This window comes from Scatophagus argus, chromosome 23, assembly GCF_020382885.2.
Source record: "Scatophagus argus isolate fScaArg1 chromosome 23, fScaArg1.pri, whole genome shotgun sequence".
NCBI classification, from domain to species: Eukaryota; Metazoa; Chordata; class Actinopteri; family Scatophagidae; genus Scatophagus; species Scatophagus argus.
In genome coordinates, this window is record NC_058515.1 from 12,514,236 (window position 1) to 12,529,777 (window position 15,542).

Here is a 15,542-nt window from a genome sequence, read left to right on the forward strand (position 1 = left end):
GGGTCCAATGGGGAGAGTAAATTTGTATCTGGGGCAAAAAGACAGAGAGAGAAAGAGGGAGGTGGAGGTGGTGGGCAGGAGGGTGGTGGTGGTGTATTTCGGGTCTGAGGTGTGTGTGTGTGTATTAGTTGAGGGGTGGGTGGAGGTTACAGCCTGTCTCATGTGTCAGTGTACAGCAGAGCCTTGAGGCAGCTGCTCTCTGGTGAGTGTCCCCATATCTCTCCTTAATTTTTCCTGTCGCTCCTCGTCCTCTCCTCCTGTATTTTCATTTCTGTATTGTCACATCTGCTTCTCTGTTCACCGATAGGTGTCTTAGGGAAGTGTTTGTATTTATTATTGTTATTATTATTATTATTGCTGTTTGGCTGTTTAAGACTTCTGTCCTGTGCTATGGACTCTAATCTGTGAGGTACAGTTTCAAATAGAAAAAAGAAAAGACAAGTTTACATTTTTTGAGACTTGACTTGTTTCCATGTCAAAGTAACCTGCTTGACTATTTAGGGAAAGGAAGCACTGCTAGACAGATCGCTGGCTCGACCAATATTTTTGGAAAGACGTTAATCTGGTCTGCCATGAATCCCTAGGCCTCGAGTAGAGAGCTGTCCGTGTTACAGGTCACTTACGGCTTACAGGTTTTCTGCCAGTGGACAAAACATCAAACAAGCATGATATACGTAACTTTATGTCTAAGTAAAGATGCAAATGTCTTGTTTAAAAATTGTAAAATCCTATCATCTGAAACAACAAAAAAGTATTTGTGTCAGCTGTTCTTAGCTTGTTCCAATTATTTTGGTGGTGGGGTTTACATGTCAGCTGAAAGGCAAGACGAATTTGCAGAATAAATGCCAAACAAATTCTTTAAAACAGTATTACCTTTGCATGCTTTGTCCAAGAGAAATCACAAAGAGGTTTATTTTTCAACAGTAAAATATCCCCCATGTTTATATCTTGGTCTAAATTTAAGGCATCCATATCAAAAATGTTTGCCTGTTTTATGTATTTATGTGAATGTCAGTTCATATATTATCAGATTTTTTTAAGCTGTTGGATATCAATATGATTCAGCCACAAAAGTCTGGGCTAACTGGGCTAAGTGGCTAAAGGCAGGTAATGGGTACAGCCAAAGATAGCTACAGCAAAGAGTGTAGCGAGTAGCAGTTGGCAGTTCCACTGGTGATGTGCTGCCCCCTATTTTGTCTGGAGTCACCGAATTCTGGCTCCTTTAATCTTGTTGTATAAAACTTCAATGGACAGAGATTACATTTTACAACAATACATGAGTCCTGTCAGGCCTTGCTGAGCAGATGTGCATGAATCCCTCCCCCCCCAATAAATAAATAAATCAATAAATTAAAATCACACCATCTAACTTTAGCAACCTCAATATCACAGCAGGTTTGATGTCCTCTTCAGAGCCTGGTTTCTTGCACTGAAAATGACCCTGCCTCTCCGCCGTGTAGGAATGGCCACCACTGGGAACCTTTCTGAAGAGCAGGTGCACTGCTCCATCTGCCTCGACGTCTTCACCAACCCTGTATCCATTCCCTGTGGACACAACTTCTGCCAGAGCTGCATCCTGGGATACTGGAAAACCAGCCCTTTGTACCAGTGTCCTATGTGCAAGAAGTCTTTCTACAAAAGGCCTGATATTAGCATTAACACTGTCCTTCGGGAAATTGCGGAGCAGTTCAAAGAGATCAGGGTTAGAAGTGCTGAAGGGAAAGTGAGCGAGGAGGAGAAAGACGGGACAGAGAAGAAGTGGACAATGGAAAGACGGAAAAAGGAGGATGAAGAGAGGCTTTTGGAAAAAGATCAGAAGCAGCAGCTCCTGGAGGAGCTGATGCAGAAGCAAGAGGAGGACAGGAGAAAGAAAGAGAAACCCGGAGAGAAAAAGCCACTACAAGAGGAGCTACCACCACTGATCCCCCCAGTGCCAGCACCCAAAACCTCTAATCCGTCGCCCCCCCAAGAAACAGCTCAGGGGCCAACACCTCCTCCACTACCCCAAACATCACCCCCACCCTCACCTCAAATCCCTGCTTCTCCAGCGTCTTCCTCCCACTCCTCCTCACTCCCACCTACATCCTGGGAAGTGGTCTTCTGTGATGTTTGCCTGGGGGACGGCAGACCAAAAGCGGTCAAATCCTGCCTTGTGTGTCTGACGTCCTACTGCGAGGAGCACCTGAAATCTCATTCCGCCAGGTTCACCAAGCACAAGCTGATGGAGCCTGTCGCCAACATGGAGGACAGGATGTGTCCAAAACACGAAAGGCTCCTGGAGCTGTTCTGCAAGAAGGATCAGACTTGTGTGTGCGTGCTCTGTACCGAGACGGACCACAGGTCGCACTACACCGTCCCCGTGGAGAGAGAGTGGATGGAGAAAAAGGTGGGACGGACCAGATTAAAGTTCAAAAATCAAAGTTTTAGCTATTTGTCAGAGGTGAAGCAGCTTTCAGTTTGAGCTTTCAGCTGACGGAGCCAAAGAACATTTCAATAGTGTTCATTTTAATATGCAGTTTAAAGCTTCCACAGTAGAACAAAGTACATTCCCTGATGGAGCACATGTGCCTTCTTGTCAGCAAGCTTCATGGGGTGATGGCAAATGTGTTTGCCCTCAAAAGCAGCAAAGCAATTACAGCAGTATAAGCAGTAAAAGTAAAGACAAGTTGTCATGTGCACGTGTGCCTTGTTTGTGTGCAATCACATTGTGCAGGCTCATCTGAAGAGGACAGAGATAGACGTCCAGCAGATGATCCAGGACAGAGTGAAAAAGGTGGAGGAGATCAAAGAATCTGTGGAACTAAACAAAGTGAGTCTTCCTGAGATTAATTATGGGAAGCTATCACAGCTTGCTGCTGCATGGAAATTCTTGTACCATCATTAGTGTCTTTAGACAAAGATTATTCTTATTATTCAACATAAATTTGCATGTTTTGTCTGTCTTTCAAGGCCAGTGCTCAGAGAGAGGTCGAGGAAAGCGTGCATGTCTTCTCAGAGCTGGTGCGCTCCATCCAGAGGACTCAGGCCGAGCTGGTTTTGTCCATAGAGGAGAAGCAGAGGCAGACAGAGAGGTGGGCTGAAGGCTTCATCACTGAACTGGAGCAGGAAATCGCTGAGCTGAAAAGGAGGAAAACAGACTTGGAGAATGTGGCTCGGACCGACCACATTCACTTCTTGAAGGTGAGAGATGATTTTATATGTGACAAACGAGATAAGTTGGGAAACTCTCTTGCTTTTCATTGCTTTTGTTGTTTTTTCCTCTCGTGCCTTTTACATTACTTGTGTTGCTAACAGCAGCGCCCTCTTCTTGCTCTGAAGAGTATTGCAATCCCAATATTTGGATCATTAGAAGTACATATCCTGTGCATTATGAATTGATGGATATGCTGTTGTGTCTGTCTCTCTGTAGAACTTCCCAGCCCTTAGTGCTCCTCCTTCTGTTAAAGACTGGTCTGAGACCAGCGTTCCCACTGACACCTGTGTAGGCATGATCAGGAGATCAGTGTCCAGACTGGAGGCAACGTTGAATGAAATGATTGACAAACTGGCAGAAAGTGGTAGGATTTTCTTTCAACATTCCCTATGTCTTTTCTTAATTTCTCTTCATTTTGGTTTTAAATCACCAGAATAAGCTGACACAGTATGTCTGAAGAGGCTTTTGTCTTTTGTTTTTCCCAGAAATCAAAAAGATCCTGAAATATACAGGTAAAATTTCCTTTTTGCATTTGGTTTAATTTAATCATCTTGAAACTCTCCACTCAAATAAGTCCTTCATTATGTCTGGTGTTTCTGCAGTGGACGTCACGCTGGACCCTGACACGGCCAACCCTTGGCTGCAGCTTTCTCAGGACAGACGTCAGGTGAGACACCTGGGTGCATGGCAGGACCTCCCAGACCACCCGGATCGCTTTGACACGGTGGTCATCGTCCTGGGCCGTGAAGGCTTCACCTCAGGGAGACATTACTGGGAAGTTCAGGTGGGGGACAAGGACGACTGGTACCTGGGTGTGGCCAGGTCTTCAGTCAACAGAAAGGGCAGGATCTCTGTCAGCACCACCCAAGGCTACTGGGCTCTGGCCATGAAGAAGGGCCAGGGGTACCGGGCGTCAACATCCCCTCCAACACTGCTCTCCCCTGACCCCAAACCCAAACGAGTGGGTGTGTACGTGGACTACGAGGAGGGTCAAGTGTCCTTTTATGAAGTGAGGGCTCGGACCCACATTTATACTTTCAAAGATACATTCACGGAGAGGATCTTGCCCTTTTTCTACCTGTACTGCTGCGACAAAACCTCTGATACCATCGTCATTTGTCCAGTGAATGAGAAAAGCCCGATCAAGCAAAGCTAATGATAAATTTGCCAAAAAACACTGAGAAGCCCTTACAAAAGTGACAGCATTTTGCTGCAGTTGTACCTGTTTTGATGAAACTGTGTTTTAGTGTATATGTGTATTTATTACATGAATTGTGTAGATCAACACACTCAACACGTTGCTCCTGGAAGTTCCAGCTTAGAATGGGTAGTTTGACATTTTGTGAAATATGCTTATTCACTTTCTTTTATTTAATCTGTACAAAATATGGAGTGTAGTTATGTTCACAAATATTTCTCTGTTTTTTTGTACAGATTGATCCAAATTAAACATACCTTTAACACAATTTATTGAACTTTAGAGGTGCTGGAAGGCTGGATGACTTGACAGGGTCATTCTTTATGCTATGCTAAGCTAACCTGTAGTTTTGCATTTACCACACAGTCATGAGAGCGGAATTATCTGTCTATAAACTATAAACAAGAACTCAAAGGATGGTGTTTCCTAAAATGAACCGTTTCTTCTAAATGCATGTCTCAAAAAAGTGTGGTTCACATCCGATTTGCATGCTGATTTTTAATAAGCTCGGATGTTGTATGCCGAAAAAAGATTTTCTTGATTTGTAACAATAAATATTCTCTCAAGTGTCATGGAGTTTTCGGTAAGTTTCGTTTCAGCTAAATGGCGTCACATGACCACACCCTCTGGGGCTGCCTCAGCCTCATCTCAAGATGATGAGTAATGAACGGTTTGTGGTGCGTTTGGTCTGCCCGTGTCAGAGACCATTTAGCCCCCTGGGAGTACAAAACTACAGTCAGGTGAGTCAATCCTCCAACTGATTATGGGTGTTTTGTTGTTGTTGTTTTTAAAAATAATGGACTAATAGGATGCTATGCAAAATAAAAACATTGAGAGCTGATTCATGTAAATATGACTCATTGGGTGGATCAGGATTTGTGAGCAGCCTAAAAATAGACATGAACTTATCTAACCAAAACCTTACCTAACTTTTTGGTTCACTTTTTTCCCCAGTTCTTGTGTCTGTTTTCAGTATGAGGCAATAACATAATGTTATGTCAATGTGCTATGTGTTAATCTTGATGTAAAAAACTAAATATATAGATATATTTTAAATCCCACAGAGCTTCCATCATGTCATCATTCAGTGCTTCATTGTCGGAGGAGCATTTCCATTGCTCAATCTGTCTGAACGTCTTCAGCGACCCGGTCACTACGCCCTGTGGTCACAACTTTTGCAAAACCTGTCTGAGTGAGCACTGGGACAAGAGCGATTTATGCCACTGCCCGATGTGCAATAAGAGATTCCACGTGAGGCCTGAGATCTCCACAAATGTGGTCATGGAGGAGATTTCAGTCCAGATAAAGAAGAGGAAAGTTGCGACGCCTGACAGCGCTGATGCACCGTGGCAGGTGACGTGCGACGTGTGCTCAGAAGTGAAGCTCAAGGCCCTGAAGTCCTGTCTGGTGTGTCTGACGTCATACTGTGCAGCCCACCTGGAGCCTCACCAAAGAGTGCCCTCCCTGATGAGACACAAGCTGACTGACCCTCTGGAGAACCTGGAGGAGAGGGTCTGTGAGAAACATGAGAGGCTCCTGGAGCTGTTCTGCAGGGGTGAACAGGTGTGCATCTGTCTGCTGTGCAGTGAGACAGAGCACAAACACCACCAGACTGTGCCTGTTGAAGAAGAAGGGGCTCAACAGAAAGTAAGAGTTTATTTAGTTAAAAGAGAGTAAATTGAGCCTAAAATGAAGGATTGCTTGACTTGGGCATGTTTTTCTCTTCAAATTTTAGATAAACATTGAGTCCAAGAAAGAAAAGATCAACGTGATGATTGAGGACAGAATGGAAAAGATAAAGGATTTCACAGACTCTTCTGAAATGAGCAGAGTGAGTACCGGGAAAAAGTTTTGCACATGTAATTTGTGTTTTTACATCTGTGCTAAAGACACGTTTTAATTATTTAATGATTTATATTTTAAGAAAAAAGCCAACAAAGAGATCGACGACAGTCACAGGCTCTTCAGTACTCTGATGAATCATGTGCAAGAGACACAATCTAAACTGAAATGGAATATCGAGGCGAAGCTCAGGAAAGCACAAGCCAAAGACAAAGCGATGATTGACGCGCTGCAGGAGGAGGTCATCCAGCTGCGGAGGAAGCACACTGAGTTGGAGGAGCTCTCGCAAAGTGACGACCACCTTCGCCTCCTGCGGGTCAGTCGACACTCACACTGTTTTCCACCTTGTTTCCCTTTTGTTTGGCACTCCCACGTCTGTGTGGTTGTTATTTTAAACTGGCCTACAGCACTGATATAGCTCTGTACCGCTCGTGATCATGTGCTCATGTGAATCATTTCAGACTCTGCAGGACTTGAGCACAGTATCGGTCACCAAGAACTGGTCTCAGATCAGGGTTTACTCAGACCTGTGCATGCAGACAGTGAGGAGAGCCGTGACTCATCTCGTGCACACTTTTCAAGCAGAACTGAAAACTTTGACAGAAACGGGTAAATATCTCCTGCATTAACTTTGCCACCGACTCTCATGACCTCCTCCTGACTCCTGTGATGTATGTTTTCACTCCTTACAGAGCTGACCAGGATGAGACAATATAAAGGTGAGTTCATAAATACCTTAGATTTAGTTTTCTTGCTGATTAAGGTCACTTATTATCACTAAAGCTGAGAGCTTCATTTTCTCAGAGTCCGTCACCTTTGACCCAGCCACGGCGGGTTGTTATCTTGTGGTGTATGAATTCGGCAAACGTTTGAAGTACTCCAAAAACGCAAGCCCTTCATCGTCTGAAGACTTCGAGAGGTTCGACCATCCCGTGGTCTTAGGGACGAAGGGCTTCACCTCTGGCCGTCACTACTGGGAGGTCCAAGTCGGCCTGAGAACCGACTGGGATGTTGGTGTTGCCAAGGAAACGGTACCTAGAATGGGGAAGATCGCTCTGAAAAGACAAAATGGTTTCTATGCCATTGGAAAGAGGGGCAGTGATTATGAAGTTCATTGTACGCCCTACACAGTCCTTCACCTGTGTCCCAGACCAATAAATGTGGGAGTGTATCTGGACTATAACGAGGGTAGAGTCTCTTTCTATGATGTGGACAGGAAGCTGCACATTTACTCTTTCACAGGAGAGTCTTTCACAGAGAAACTGTTCCCATACTTTTATCTTTACAGCTGGGCCAAGAAATCGAAGCCTTTGGTTATCAACATTATTTAAGATGACGCATCTCTTTTTTCTCTGACAAAGCTAAAGAATGTGTGAATTTATTCCAGTTTTTCTCTCTAATCATGACATCAAACAGTCTAAAGAAGTTGCCAAAATAAAATTTTTTTGAGCTAATGATAAAGTTACGTTTAGCTCAACTCTGCTGCTTGCCCTGACATTACCTGTAAAGGGTTGCTCACTGGGTCAACGTGAATGATTATCCAACACTTTCATGGTGGGACAAGTTGTTTTTCTTTCATTTTGATGCGATGCTATGAACTTATGTTTACTTTCCTCTTTAGAATAAATCCATCAACACGTGTTTGTGTTATTGCTGTACTGAAATGGACAGATTTTGTAGTTTTCTTGCAAATGTTCTCTGAGGCTGCAGCTGAAACTTCATGACCTGCTTTACCAGGTGTATATGTGTTTATGGTCATCCAGGAAATGACAGGTTCAGGTTCCTTCCACTTTCCCAGCAGTGAAAGGTGTGTCTCTGACCAGACCTGATAAGAGTGTAGCACAAGCCAGTTAGCCTCAGGATAGACAAGCTGGTGGCTGCACAGGAAAGGTATGTCAGTTTTATATTTAAATTTTAATGTTTCATTGTTTATAAGTGATTTTTGCATCAGATTTATGTGAAATGGAAACCAACAAGCTGTGGGCTGATCATTAAACTGGAACTTTATTACACTCTTTAGAGTTTGTGTAAGTTATGATTGAGTCAGGTTCAGTTTTAGCCACACTGGATGTATTTGTAATGACATGTAATTACATACTTAAATAAAACAGCTTTTGGTCTTTTTATGCTGTCCTGCCAAAAAATGTTCATTCTCAGCTTTGTTCTGCTGGATTGGATTCTTGTCGCAAAGCAGAAGTGACAAAGTTCACCTGTGAGTCTATTTTCTGTGCAGATCCACTATTTTCAAAAACCAATGGAACACACCATCATCTGTGCATGCTGACACCACACCAAATCAGACCTCAACCGTGTGCACACACATGCAAAGACAGAGTTTTGACCTGATGTCAGAGCCTCCACAGTGCTGCATCTGTCTGGATGAGGTCACCAGTCCTGCGTCCCTCCCCTGTGGACACTGCTTCTGCTTGGGCTGCATAGGAGAATACTGGAGGATCAATGGGGCCTGTCGATGTCCCCTCTGCAAGGCCTGTTTCCCCACCAGGCCACAGCTGAAAACCGACAACAGGCTACACGCTGGCGCCCTGACGGAGGAAGTGACTGTGCCTTTAAAAGCTGGAGAGGTTCCCTGTGATTTCTGCCTGGCAAAGTGCAGAGCAGTCAAGTCCTGTCTGGAGTGCATGGCTTCGTATTGTGCCGCTCATCTGGAGCCACATTACCGCAGTGAAGATCTTGGGCGCCACCTTCTGATCAGTGTGGTGAAGAACCTGGAGGACTCTGTGTGTAGACTGCACGGGAAGCAGCTGAACAGGTTCTGTCGGAGCGATCAGACGTGCATTTGCGCCATGTGTGCTCAGACAGAACACAGGGGCCATCACATTATTTCTATCAGCATGGAAGCTAAAAAGAAGAAGGTAAAGTCTAACAAGAGAACCATAACAGGCGACATTAAAGAGCTGAGCTGCTTTTGTGCAACACAAGCATTTTTCTTTTCATAGATTTTGTCATTTCAAGCCTTATATTCAGACGTTCATCACACAATGTAACATAATAGGGAAATGTAAAATGTAGAAAAATGAATCCCTATATTTCTAAATTTCAAGACTTTCTACCCTAACAGATTATTTTCTTTCTGGAAATGAGTTCTCCATCTGCTCCTTCTTGAGGATTTGAGAGAACAGATTATTTCATAAAATAAAATGGTTGTTGTAAAATGATTTCATGAGAGTGTTCAAAAATATGGCAGAGAAAACCTCACTTCTATACGACTTTTAGAGAAGGTTCTAGCTGTGAGAAACAACAGCAAAAAGAAAATAAATAAATAAAACACACTGACATTTCAGCACATATTAATATAAAAGTACAGCAATTTATATGACTTTGAAGAGGAAATACACAATAATTTACTTTGAGAGAAACTTTCATGTGTTTGCCGAAGGTCACAAATCTCATCCAAGTAAAAGCGGTCTGTTCTGCATCAGCTGTCAGTGGTATCGAGGACTGTTTTTTACTTAACATAAATTACGCTGTTTGTCACTCAGCACATTAATTGTCCCGATGTAACGTTGTTTCCACAGGTGAAGATAAAACGGAAAAGCATGAAACTCGAGCAAGCCATTCAAGAGAGGCTGAATAAAGTTGAGAAACTCAAGCACCCTGTGGATCTCAGTGGAGAAACCCCAAAAGAGGCATGGACACAAAGTAAAGAGCTGACCAGAAACCTGCAGGAGGAAATCTGTGAGCTGCAGAGGAGAAACGCCGAGCTGGAGCAGCTCTGGCTGACTGAAGACAACCTCCACTTCCTGCAGGTCTGCGTCACAGTCGACTAACTTGTTTTCTTTTTATTCCTCTGTGTTTTCTGTCAATGTGTGTGACATTAAACGTCATTAAACGATCCTTTAACGCAGTCTCTCTCTCTCGTCTCCACAGAGGTTTGGACACACTGCTTCTTCTTAACGACTGGACGAATGTTGACAACCGACATTCAGGAGCGCTTGGAGCAATTTGTTTTTTAAGGATTTTAATTATTTAGTCTGTCAGACACTTATTAGTTTATCATTGGGACTGAAGATTGACAAAATCCCACTTTAAAATAGGAGTGTGATGATCATACATAACCAGTGGAGCTTTATTTTGAAATTCCCGTGGTTCAAACATCTCCTTCCTAAACAAACAGCTCTGCTGCCAAGCAGATGATGGAAAGCAGCCAAGAAAAAGACGAAGAGGATATTTTTTGCCCTCCAGTGAAAAGAACAGACAAAGCAACTGCCATATGCAAACAGTTCAGATATGAAATACTCACACTACAATACTTGACAGCAGTATTGATCCTCTAATGTCCTTTTGCACCGGAAAAATAATCGGCATATTTCCCAAAATGTCAAACAGATTGATTTGATAGTATTCCTGGTCCATCTGTAACTACTTTTAAATTGATTTAAATCAACAGTTATGTGCATAGAAAATATTAATGATGGTTTGTAAACCTCAGCAACAGTAAACCTCAAAAACTACAATAATTGCTTTAATTCAATAAATTTAAAGGATCACAACTTGATGAAAGTAATGGAACCTTTGTCTGGGTGATACTGACATTTGTTTGCAGTACAGTATTTCACTGTATATGTTCATTTTTCTGTTTTTATATATATATAAATGTTGTATTTAAGCAAAAAGGTGTATTTCTGAGTAAAAAAAATAACTTAAATACATTTTGTTGTGTTTTTTTGCTTCAAATACAGGAAATGAAACTTTTATACCGAAACAGTTTATAGCAGTCAAACATTAACACTGAGCTAAAGACATTATAAAGTGCATTATAAAGTTCACGTTTAAAACCTCAGTGAGCGTCCCAACAAAACCTGCTGAGTGAACTTGGTCCACATGCAACACATCCCGACTGCAGCTCACCAACACGTGATTTGGTTGTTCATTTACATGCTGACATGTCTGTTTCAGTAAAGGAAGTGATTGCCAGAGCTTTTGGGCCAGAAATGAAACCTAACAGAGGGAGGAAGGATCAGAGGAAGGACACACACTGGAAGGCAGTAGAGAGAGAATGAGAAAGAAGCTGTGAGAGAAGGAGCACCTCTAAACACCTCTAAAGGGGAATATTAACCTCAGCCTGTAAGTGTTTTAAATGTATTTCTTCTAACAGGAATCACCTGTTTGTACCTCAGTTTTCTGCTGGTTAGTACCAGTTGTCCTTCTTCTTTTTACTTCATGATGTACAGCTTTTGATTTTAAAATATGCTAATTTCAACTGCAGTGTGATCACAGGTGGTGCTTTAGAAAGGTGTTTTCACCTCGTTAACAGCGTGCTTGTTTTGTTTCTTCGTGTCTTCGCAAACTTAATGCTGTTGGGATTTAACACATGCACACACATGCTCAATACTGACTTATCCAGTGGGTGTGTCATCTGTATTAATACTTTAGAGTCAAATTGTTTCCTTGTTGTGCAGAAAGAAATGTACTTTGTCATCTTGACTGTTGAAATCTGCCCAGGAAAATCCTAAATAAATAATGAGACATAAAGTAATCTATAATTTCTCTTGCCTGAACAAGCAAACCTACGTCTCATTTCATCCTCGTAGCTGATAGGACTTTGTCCTTTTTCAATTCAATTTCAATTTATTTATATAGCACCTTATACAATCAAAATTGTCTCTAGGTGCTTTACAGAAACCCAGAGCCTGAACCCCCGAGCAAGCAGACAGTGGCAAGGAAAAACTCCCTTTTAACAGGAAGAAACCTTGAGCAGGACCCGACTCACAAGGGAGAACCATCCTGCTGATAGTCGGCCGGGTGAAGGGGGGAAAGAAGAGGTAGACAGGACAAAGAGGATGAAAGACAGAGAGAGAGAGAGAGAGAGAAACATACATGCAGTAAACATCATAAATTACAAGGACAGACATGACAGGTTGTTATAATTGGAATTCTGAAGACTATATATTGTATGTATTTGTTTTTTAGCTGATATATTTTGAAAGCAAAATATGACAATTCCAACTGAATAACCTCATGGTGCTCTCTTTGAGCAGACAATATGGCCTCCCCTCCAGCATCGCCCACTGAGACCTGCTCACTGAATAAGCATCTAATATGCTCCATCTGCATGGATTTCTTTGTTAATCCTGTCACCACGGCTTGTGGCCACACCTTTTGTGAGAACTGCTTGACCCGCACCTTCAACTACAACGACATGGCATGCCCCCTGTGCAAGCAGCATCAGAGCAAAACCCCAAAAGTGAACATCGTCCTGAGAAACATCATCGAACAGATAAAAAGGCTCCCAAATGAAGACGACGACAAGTACACCGGAGCACCCGGCGAGGTGCCCTGTGACATCTGCACAGAGCAAAAGCTGAAGGCAAAGAAGTCCTGCCTCGTGTGCCTCGCCTCGTATTGCTCCGTCCACCTGAGGAATCATTCTTCAACTGAAAGGCTGAAGGGACACAAGCTGGTGGAACCCGTGAAAAACTTGGATGAGAGGGCTTGTCTGCAGCACGGACGCCCTTTGGAGCTGTACAGCAGGAGGAAGGAGAGATGCATTTGTGTGAGCTGTATGGGTGAAGGTCAGGAGGAGGTGGTTTCTACTGAAGATGAGTGGAACAAGAAGAAGGTGAGTTGACAGCAGTGTACATCTACTTAACTCCATATTAACTGAAAGCTGCAGAAAAAAAAAAAAAAGCCCAAGAGCTGTACGCAAATGACAAGGTCGGTCTGGGTAAAGTTTTCATCTGGAATGGAATATGTTTAACATGCCTTTTGTTTGCTACAGGCCAAGCTTGAAAACACCAAGACAGAGTTACAAGAGAAGATTGAGAAGAGAAAAATACAGACGGATGAGATTAAAGCATCTCTAAAGAGCTGCACGGTAAGCAGAGTGGATTGGAAGGCGGATGCGACCATCCTCGCAAAGTCAGAACTGACAGAGCAGGTTTTTCAAACAGTGGGCAGTTGAACCATACAATTGTCAAGTATTTATAGCGTGAGATGCAAATGATAAAGTTCTTTATCATTTGGGCTTATTGGAGAGGTTGATAATTAATATCAGAACCCAATCAGCTGTCATCTAATGTTCACCTCTGGGGGCGTCGGCCAAACTGTTTATGGGCTTCCAATGTGGACAGTGACAATCCAAGTAATGCATATCCCGGCCAAGACTTTCTCATCCATGTGCCAGTTGTTGTTTGAAGTGCAATTACAAGCTTGGTGCAAAAAAAAAAATGGTTGAGAGAGTTGAGAGATGATTTCCCACACTGTTTGTTTCACAAGTAGGATGCAGATAAACTGAGAAAGACCACAGAAGTCAGTTAAGAGCACAATTTATGAGACAGCAATACTTGCTTTTCTACCGTTTTCAGAACCAGGTGGAGAGCGAGTGGGGCGACATTGAGGCCGTGTTCACAGCTTTGATTGACATCGTGGAGAGAGCCAAGACGAGAGTTCTTCAGCCACTGAAGGACAGGAGGCAGGCTGTGGAGAAACAGGCAAAAGACCTCACAGACGAGTTGGAAGCAGAGATCAAGATGCTCGAGAAGAACATCGCTGATCTGACTGACATATCTGAGCTTGAGGACCACATCCTTTTCCTGCAGGTGAGAGGACCACTTTTCAGCTGATGTGTGTTTAACGGGTGAAGAAGAGAGTGTGTGTCTTTCCCAGAGCTGCTCAATAGTCCAACTACTTCAAAGCACTTTGTTTGAATTCTTTCTCTTGTTCCTTTTTGTCTCAGAGTTACCCATCTCTTCAAGATATGGACAACATCAAAGACTGGACGGAGGTGGAGTTTGACACGAAGTTGTCTTTTGGCTCCATGAGAACAACTGTAACAACTATGTTGGAAGAAATTAAACAGGAACTGGAGAAGCTGACCTCCACCGGTAAGAGTTAAATCGTGGCGGTAAATATGAAAGACTAACATGTTGCGTTAATTCACATAAGACCTTTTCTTCATTTCACAGAACTTCAGAGAATTCCAAAGTTTACAGGTAATCTGCTTCTTCCTGACAGTATATTTGGAAAAATAAAAGGATTTGTGTTTAGATCTTATTTTTATTTTCAACTTTTAATCAACAGTGGATGTGAGGCTGGATCCAACTACTGCAAACCGACGTCTTGTTGTTTCTGATGACGGGAAGGAAGTGAAAGATGGCGGAGAGTACAAGGAAGCTGATGATTCTCCAGGGAGGTTTGACCTGTTTGGCAGCATCTTGGGGCTCAACAGCTTGACCTCAGGGAAGTCCTACTGGGAGGTGTGGGTCAGCAAAAAAACCGGGTGGGACCTGGGTGTAGCAAGAGGTGACGCAAACCGCAAAGGAAAACTTCTGCTGAACCCAGATAACGGTTACTGGGTCGCTGTACATTATGAGGATGAAAAGTACGCGGCCCTGACAGCACCACCCATTCGTCTTTCCCTGAAAGAGAAACCAAAGAAGGTGGGGGTGTTCGTGGATTATGAGGAAGGTCTTGTGTCTTTCTACGATGTGACAGCGCAGTCTCACATCTACTCGTTTACCGAGTGTTCGTTCGATGATGAGATCTTCCCGTATTTCAGTCCACATGCGAAACAAGACGAGAAAAATGCTGCCCCTTTGATTATTGCTGCTGCGAAACACTGTGAGCAGGAAATGGACGTGTCATGAGGAATGTGTGAGTGGAGTGGAGGAACTTTTGGGAGGCAAAAAGGTCGTGTTTGGTAGAATGTGGAGGGGGGGGAGGTTGTGTTGAATACTTGATCTTCAGGCTTGACAGCAAAGGAACAACCAGTTGTGGTGAAGTCTGGCTGGAACAACGAATGATGAGCCTACAACATGCTGTACAACATTCCCAGTGGCAATGGCCCAAATAGCATTTTCAGCAGTGATGTAGTTTGGAGGCGCAGCCAAAGGCGGTGGTGAACAGAATTAAAGAATTAAAGAATTTCCCCTTGGGGATAAATAAAGGAATTCTGATTCTGATTCTGAAATTACATAGTGCATTCATTAAATATATTGCTGAACTGTGTATGTTTCTTGTGAAGTTACATCATTGCATTTAACTTGCAGAAGTTTGATCGGGTAGAAAATACACACACTGTATTTAAATACTGCAGGTGCCTTTTAGCTTGTTTTGCTCAGAATCTGCAGAAATCAGAAATCAACCTATTCTACTGTTCATGAACTGTGATGTGTGTTTGTGTGCGTGCAGTCAACATATCATGTAGCTTGACTACTAACTCACTACAAAATGTGCTAATTTTTCTTAAAAAATCTCAAAATCCAAATAAAAAGATCAGAATTTTGAAATAACATCCGGTTTCTTTCTTCCTTCAGAAGTATCTGTGGCTTTTTTTTTATCCACCATTTG

At 42.9% G+C, this 15,542-nt stretch overlaps 4 protein-coding genes across 4 annotated transcripts; all 4 read left to right on the plus strand.

Moving 5' to 3' along the window:
- Nucleotides 1-181: 181 nt before the first annotated feature.
- On the plus strand, nucleotides 182-4,963 carry si:dkey-46i9.6 (E3 ubiquitin-protein ligase TRIM39). The gene is made up of 7 exons (XM_046379879.1): nucleotides 182-202; nucleotides 1,393-2,386; nucleotides 2,714-2,809; nucleotides 2,950-3,180; nucleotides 3,410-3,557; nucleotides 3,679-3,705; nucleotides 3,796-4,963. The coding sequence occupies exons 2-7, from the start codon at nucleotides 1,436-1,438 to the stop codon at nucleotides 4,347-4,349; spliced, it is 2,007 nt and encodes a 668-aa protein (XP_046235835.1). The 5' UTR covers nucleotides 182-202; nucleotides 1,393-1,435; the 3' UTR covers nucleotides 4,350-4,963.
- Nucleotides 4,964-5,009: 46 nt separating this feature from the next.
- LOC124054202 (E3 ubiquitin-protein ligase TRIM17-like) lies at nucleotides 5,010-7,573 on the plus strand. The gene is made up of 7 exons (XM_046379887.1): nucleotides 5,010-5,131; nucleotides 5,456-6,038; nucleotides 6,127-6,222; nucleotides 6,316-6,549; nucleotides 6,695-6,842; nucleotides 6,926-6,952; nucleotides 7,038-7,573. The coding sequence occupies exons 1-7, from the start codon at nucleotides 5,055-5,057 to the stop codon at nucleotides 7,562-7,564; spliced, it is 1,692 nt and encodes a 563-aa protein (XP_046235843.1). The 5' UTR covers nucleotides 5,010-5,054; the 3' UTR covers nucleotides 7,565-7,573.
- Nucleotides 7,574-8,046: 473 nt separating this feature from the next.
- Nucleotides 8,047-10,875, plus strand: LOC124054199 (E3 ubiquitin-protein ligase TRIM47-like). The gene is made up of 4 exons (XM_046379882.1): nucleotides 8,047-8,123; nucleotides 8,467-9,106; nucleotides 9,770-10,000; nucleotides 10,122-10,875. Exons 2-4 carry the CDS (start codon nucleotides 8,555-8,557, stop codon nucleotides 10,146-10,148), a joined length of 810 nt encoding a protein of 269 aa, XP_046235838.1. The 5' UTR covers nucleotides 8,047-8,123; nucleotides 8,467-8,554; the 3' UTR covers nucleotides 10,149-10,875.
- Nucleotides 10,876-11,161: 286 nt separating this feature from the next.
- Nucleotides 11,162-15,484, plus strand: LOC124054196 (E3 ubiquitin-protein ligase TRIM39-like). The gene is made up of 7 exons (XM_046379880.1): nucleotides 11,162-11,318; nucleotides 12,233-12,813; nucleotides 12,973-13,068; nucleotides 13,559-13,792; nucleotides 13,930-14,077; nucleotides 14,159-14,185; nucleotides 14,274-15,484. The coding sequence occupies exons 2-7, from the start codon at nucleotides 12,238-12,240 to the stop codon at nucleotides 14,837-14,839; spliced, it is 1,647 nt and encodes a 548-aa protein (XP_046235836.1). The 5' UTR covers nucleotides 11,162-11,318; nucleotides 12,233-12,237; the 3' UTR covers nucleotides 14,840-15,484.
- Nucleotides 15,485-15,542: the final 58 nt, after the last annotated feature.

Bases quoted from the DNA above. Each gene is read 5' to 3' on its own strand.
- LOC124054202 (XM_046379887.1), top strand. From the start codon at position 5,055: ATGAACGGTTTGTGGTGCGTTTGGTCTGCCCGTGTCAGAGACCATTTA. The intron at 5,132-5,455 runs GTGAGTCAATCC...TAAATCCCACAG, and splicing joins GAGTACAAAACTACAGTCAG to AGCTTCCATCATGTCATCAT. The intron at 6,039-6,126 runs GTAAGAGTTTAT...TTCAAATTTTAG, and splicing joins AAGAAGGGGCTCAACAGAAA to ATAAACATTGAGTCCAAGAA.
- LOC124054196 (XM_046379880.1), top strand. From the start codon at position 12,238: ATGGCCTCCCCTCCAGCATCGCCCACTGAGACCTGCTCACTGAATAAG. The intron at 13,793-13,929 runs GTGAGAGGACCA...TTTTTGTCTCAG, and splicing joins ACCACATCCTTTTCCTGCAG to AGTTACCCATCTCTTCAAGA. The intron at 14,186-14,273 runs GTAATCTGCTTC...TTTAATCAACAG, and splicing joins GAGAATTCCAAAGTTTACAG to TGGATGTGAGGCTGGATCCA.
- si:dkey-46i9.6 (XM_046379879.1), top strand. From the start codon at position 1,436: ATGACCCTGCCTCTCCGCCGTGTAGGAATGGCCACCACTGGGAACCTT. The intron at 2,810-2,949 runs GTGAGTCTTCCT...CTGTCTTTCAAG, and splicing joins AATCTGTGGAACTAAACAAA to GCCAGTGCTCAGAGAGAGGT. The intron at 3,558-3,678 runs GTAGGATTTTCT...TGTTTTTCCCAG, and splicing joins TGACAAACTGGCAGAAAGTG to AAATCAAAAAGATCCTGAAA.
- LOC124054199 (XM_046379882.1), top strand. From the start codon at position 8,555: ATGCAAAGACAGAGTTTTGACCTGATGTCAGAGCCTCCACAGTGCTGC. The intron at 9,107-9,769 runs GTAAAGTCTAAC...TTGTTTCCACAG, and splicing joins TGGAAGCTAAAAAGAAGAAG to GTGAAGATAAAACGGAAAAG. The intron at 10,001-10,121 runs GTCTGCGTCACA...TCGTCTCCACAG, and splicing joins ACAACCTCCACTTCCTGCAG to AGGTTTGGACACACTGCTTC.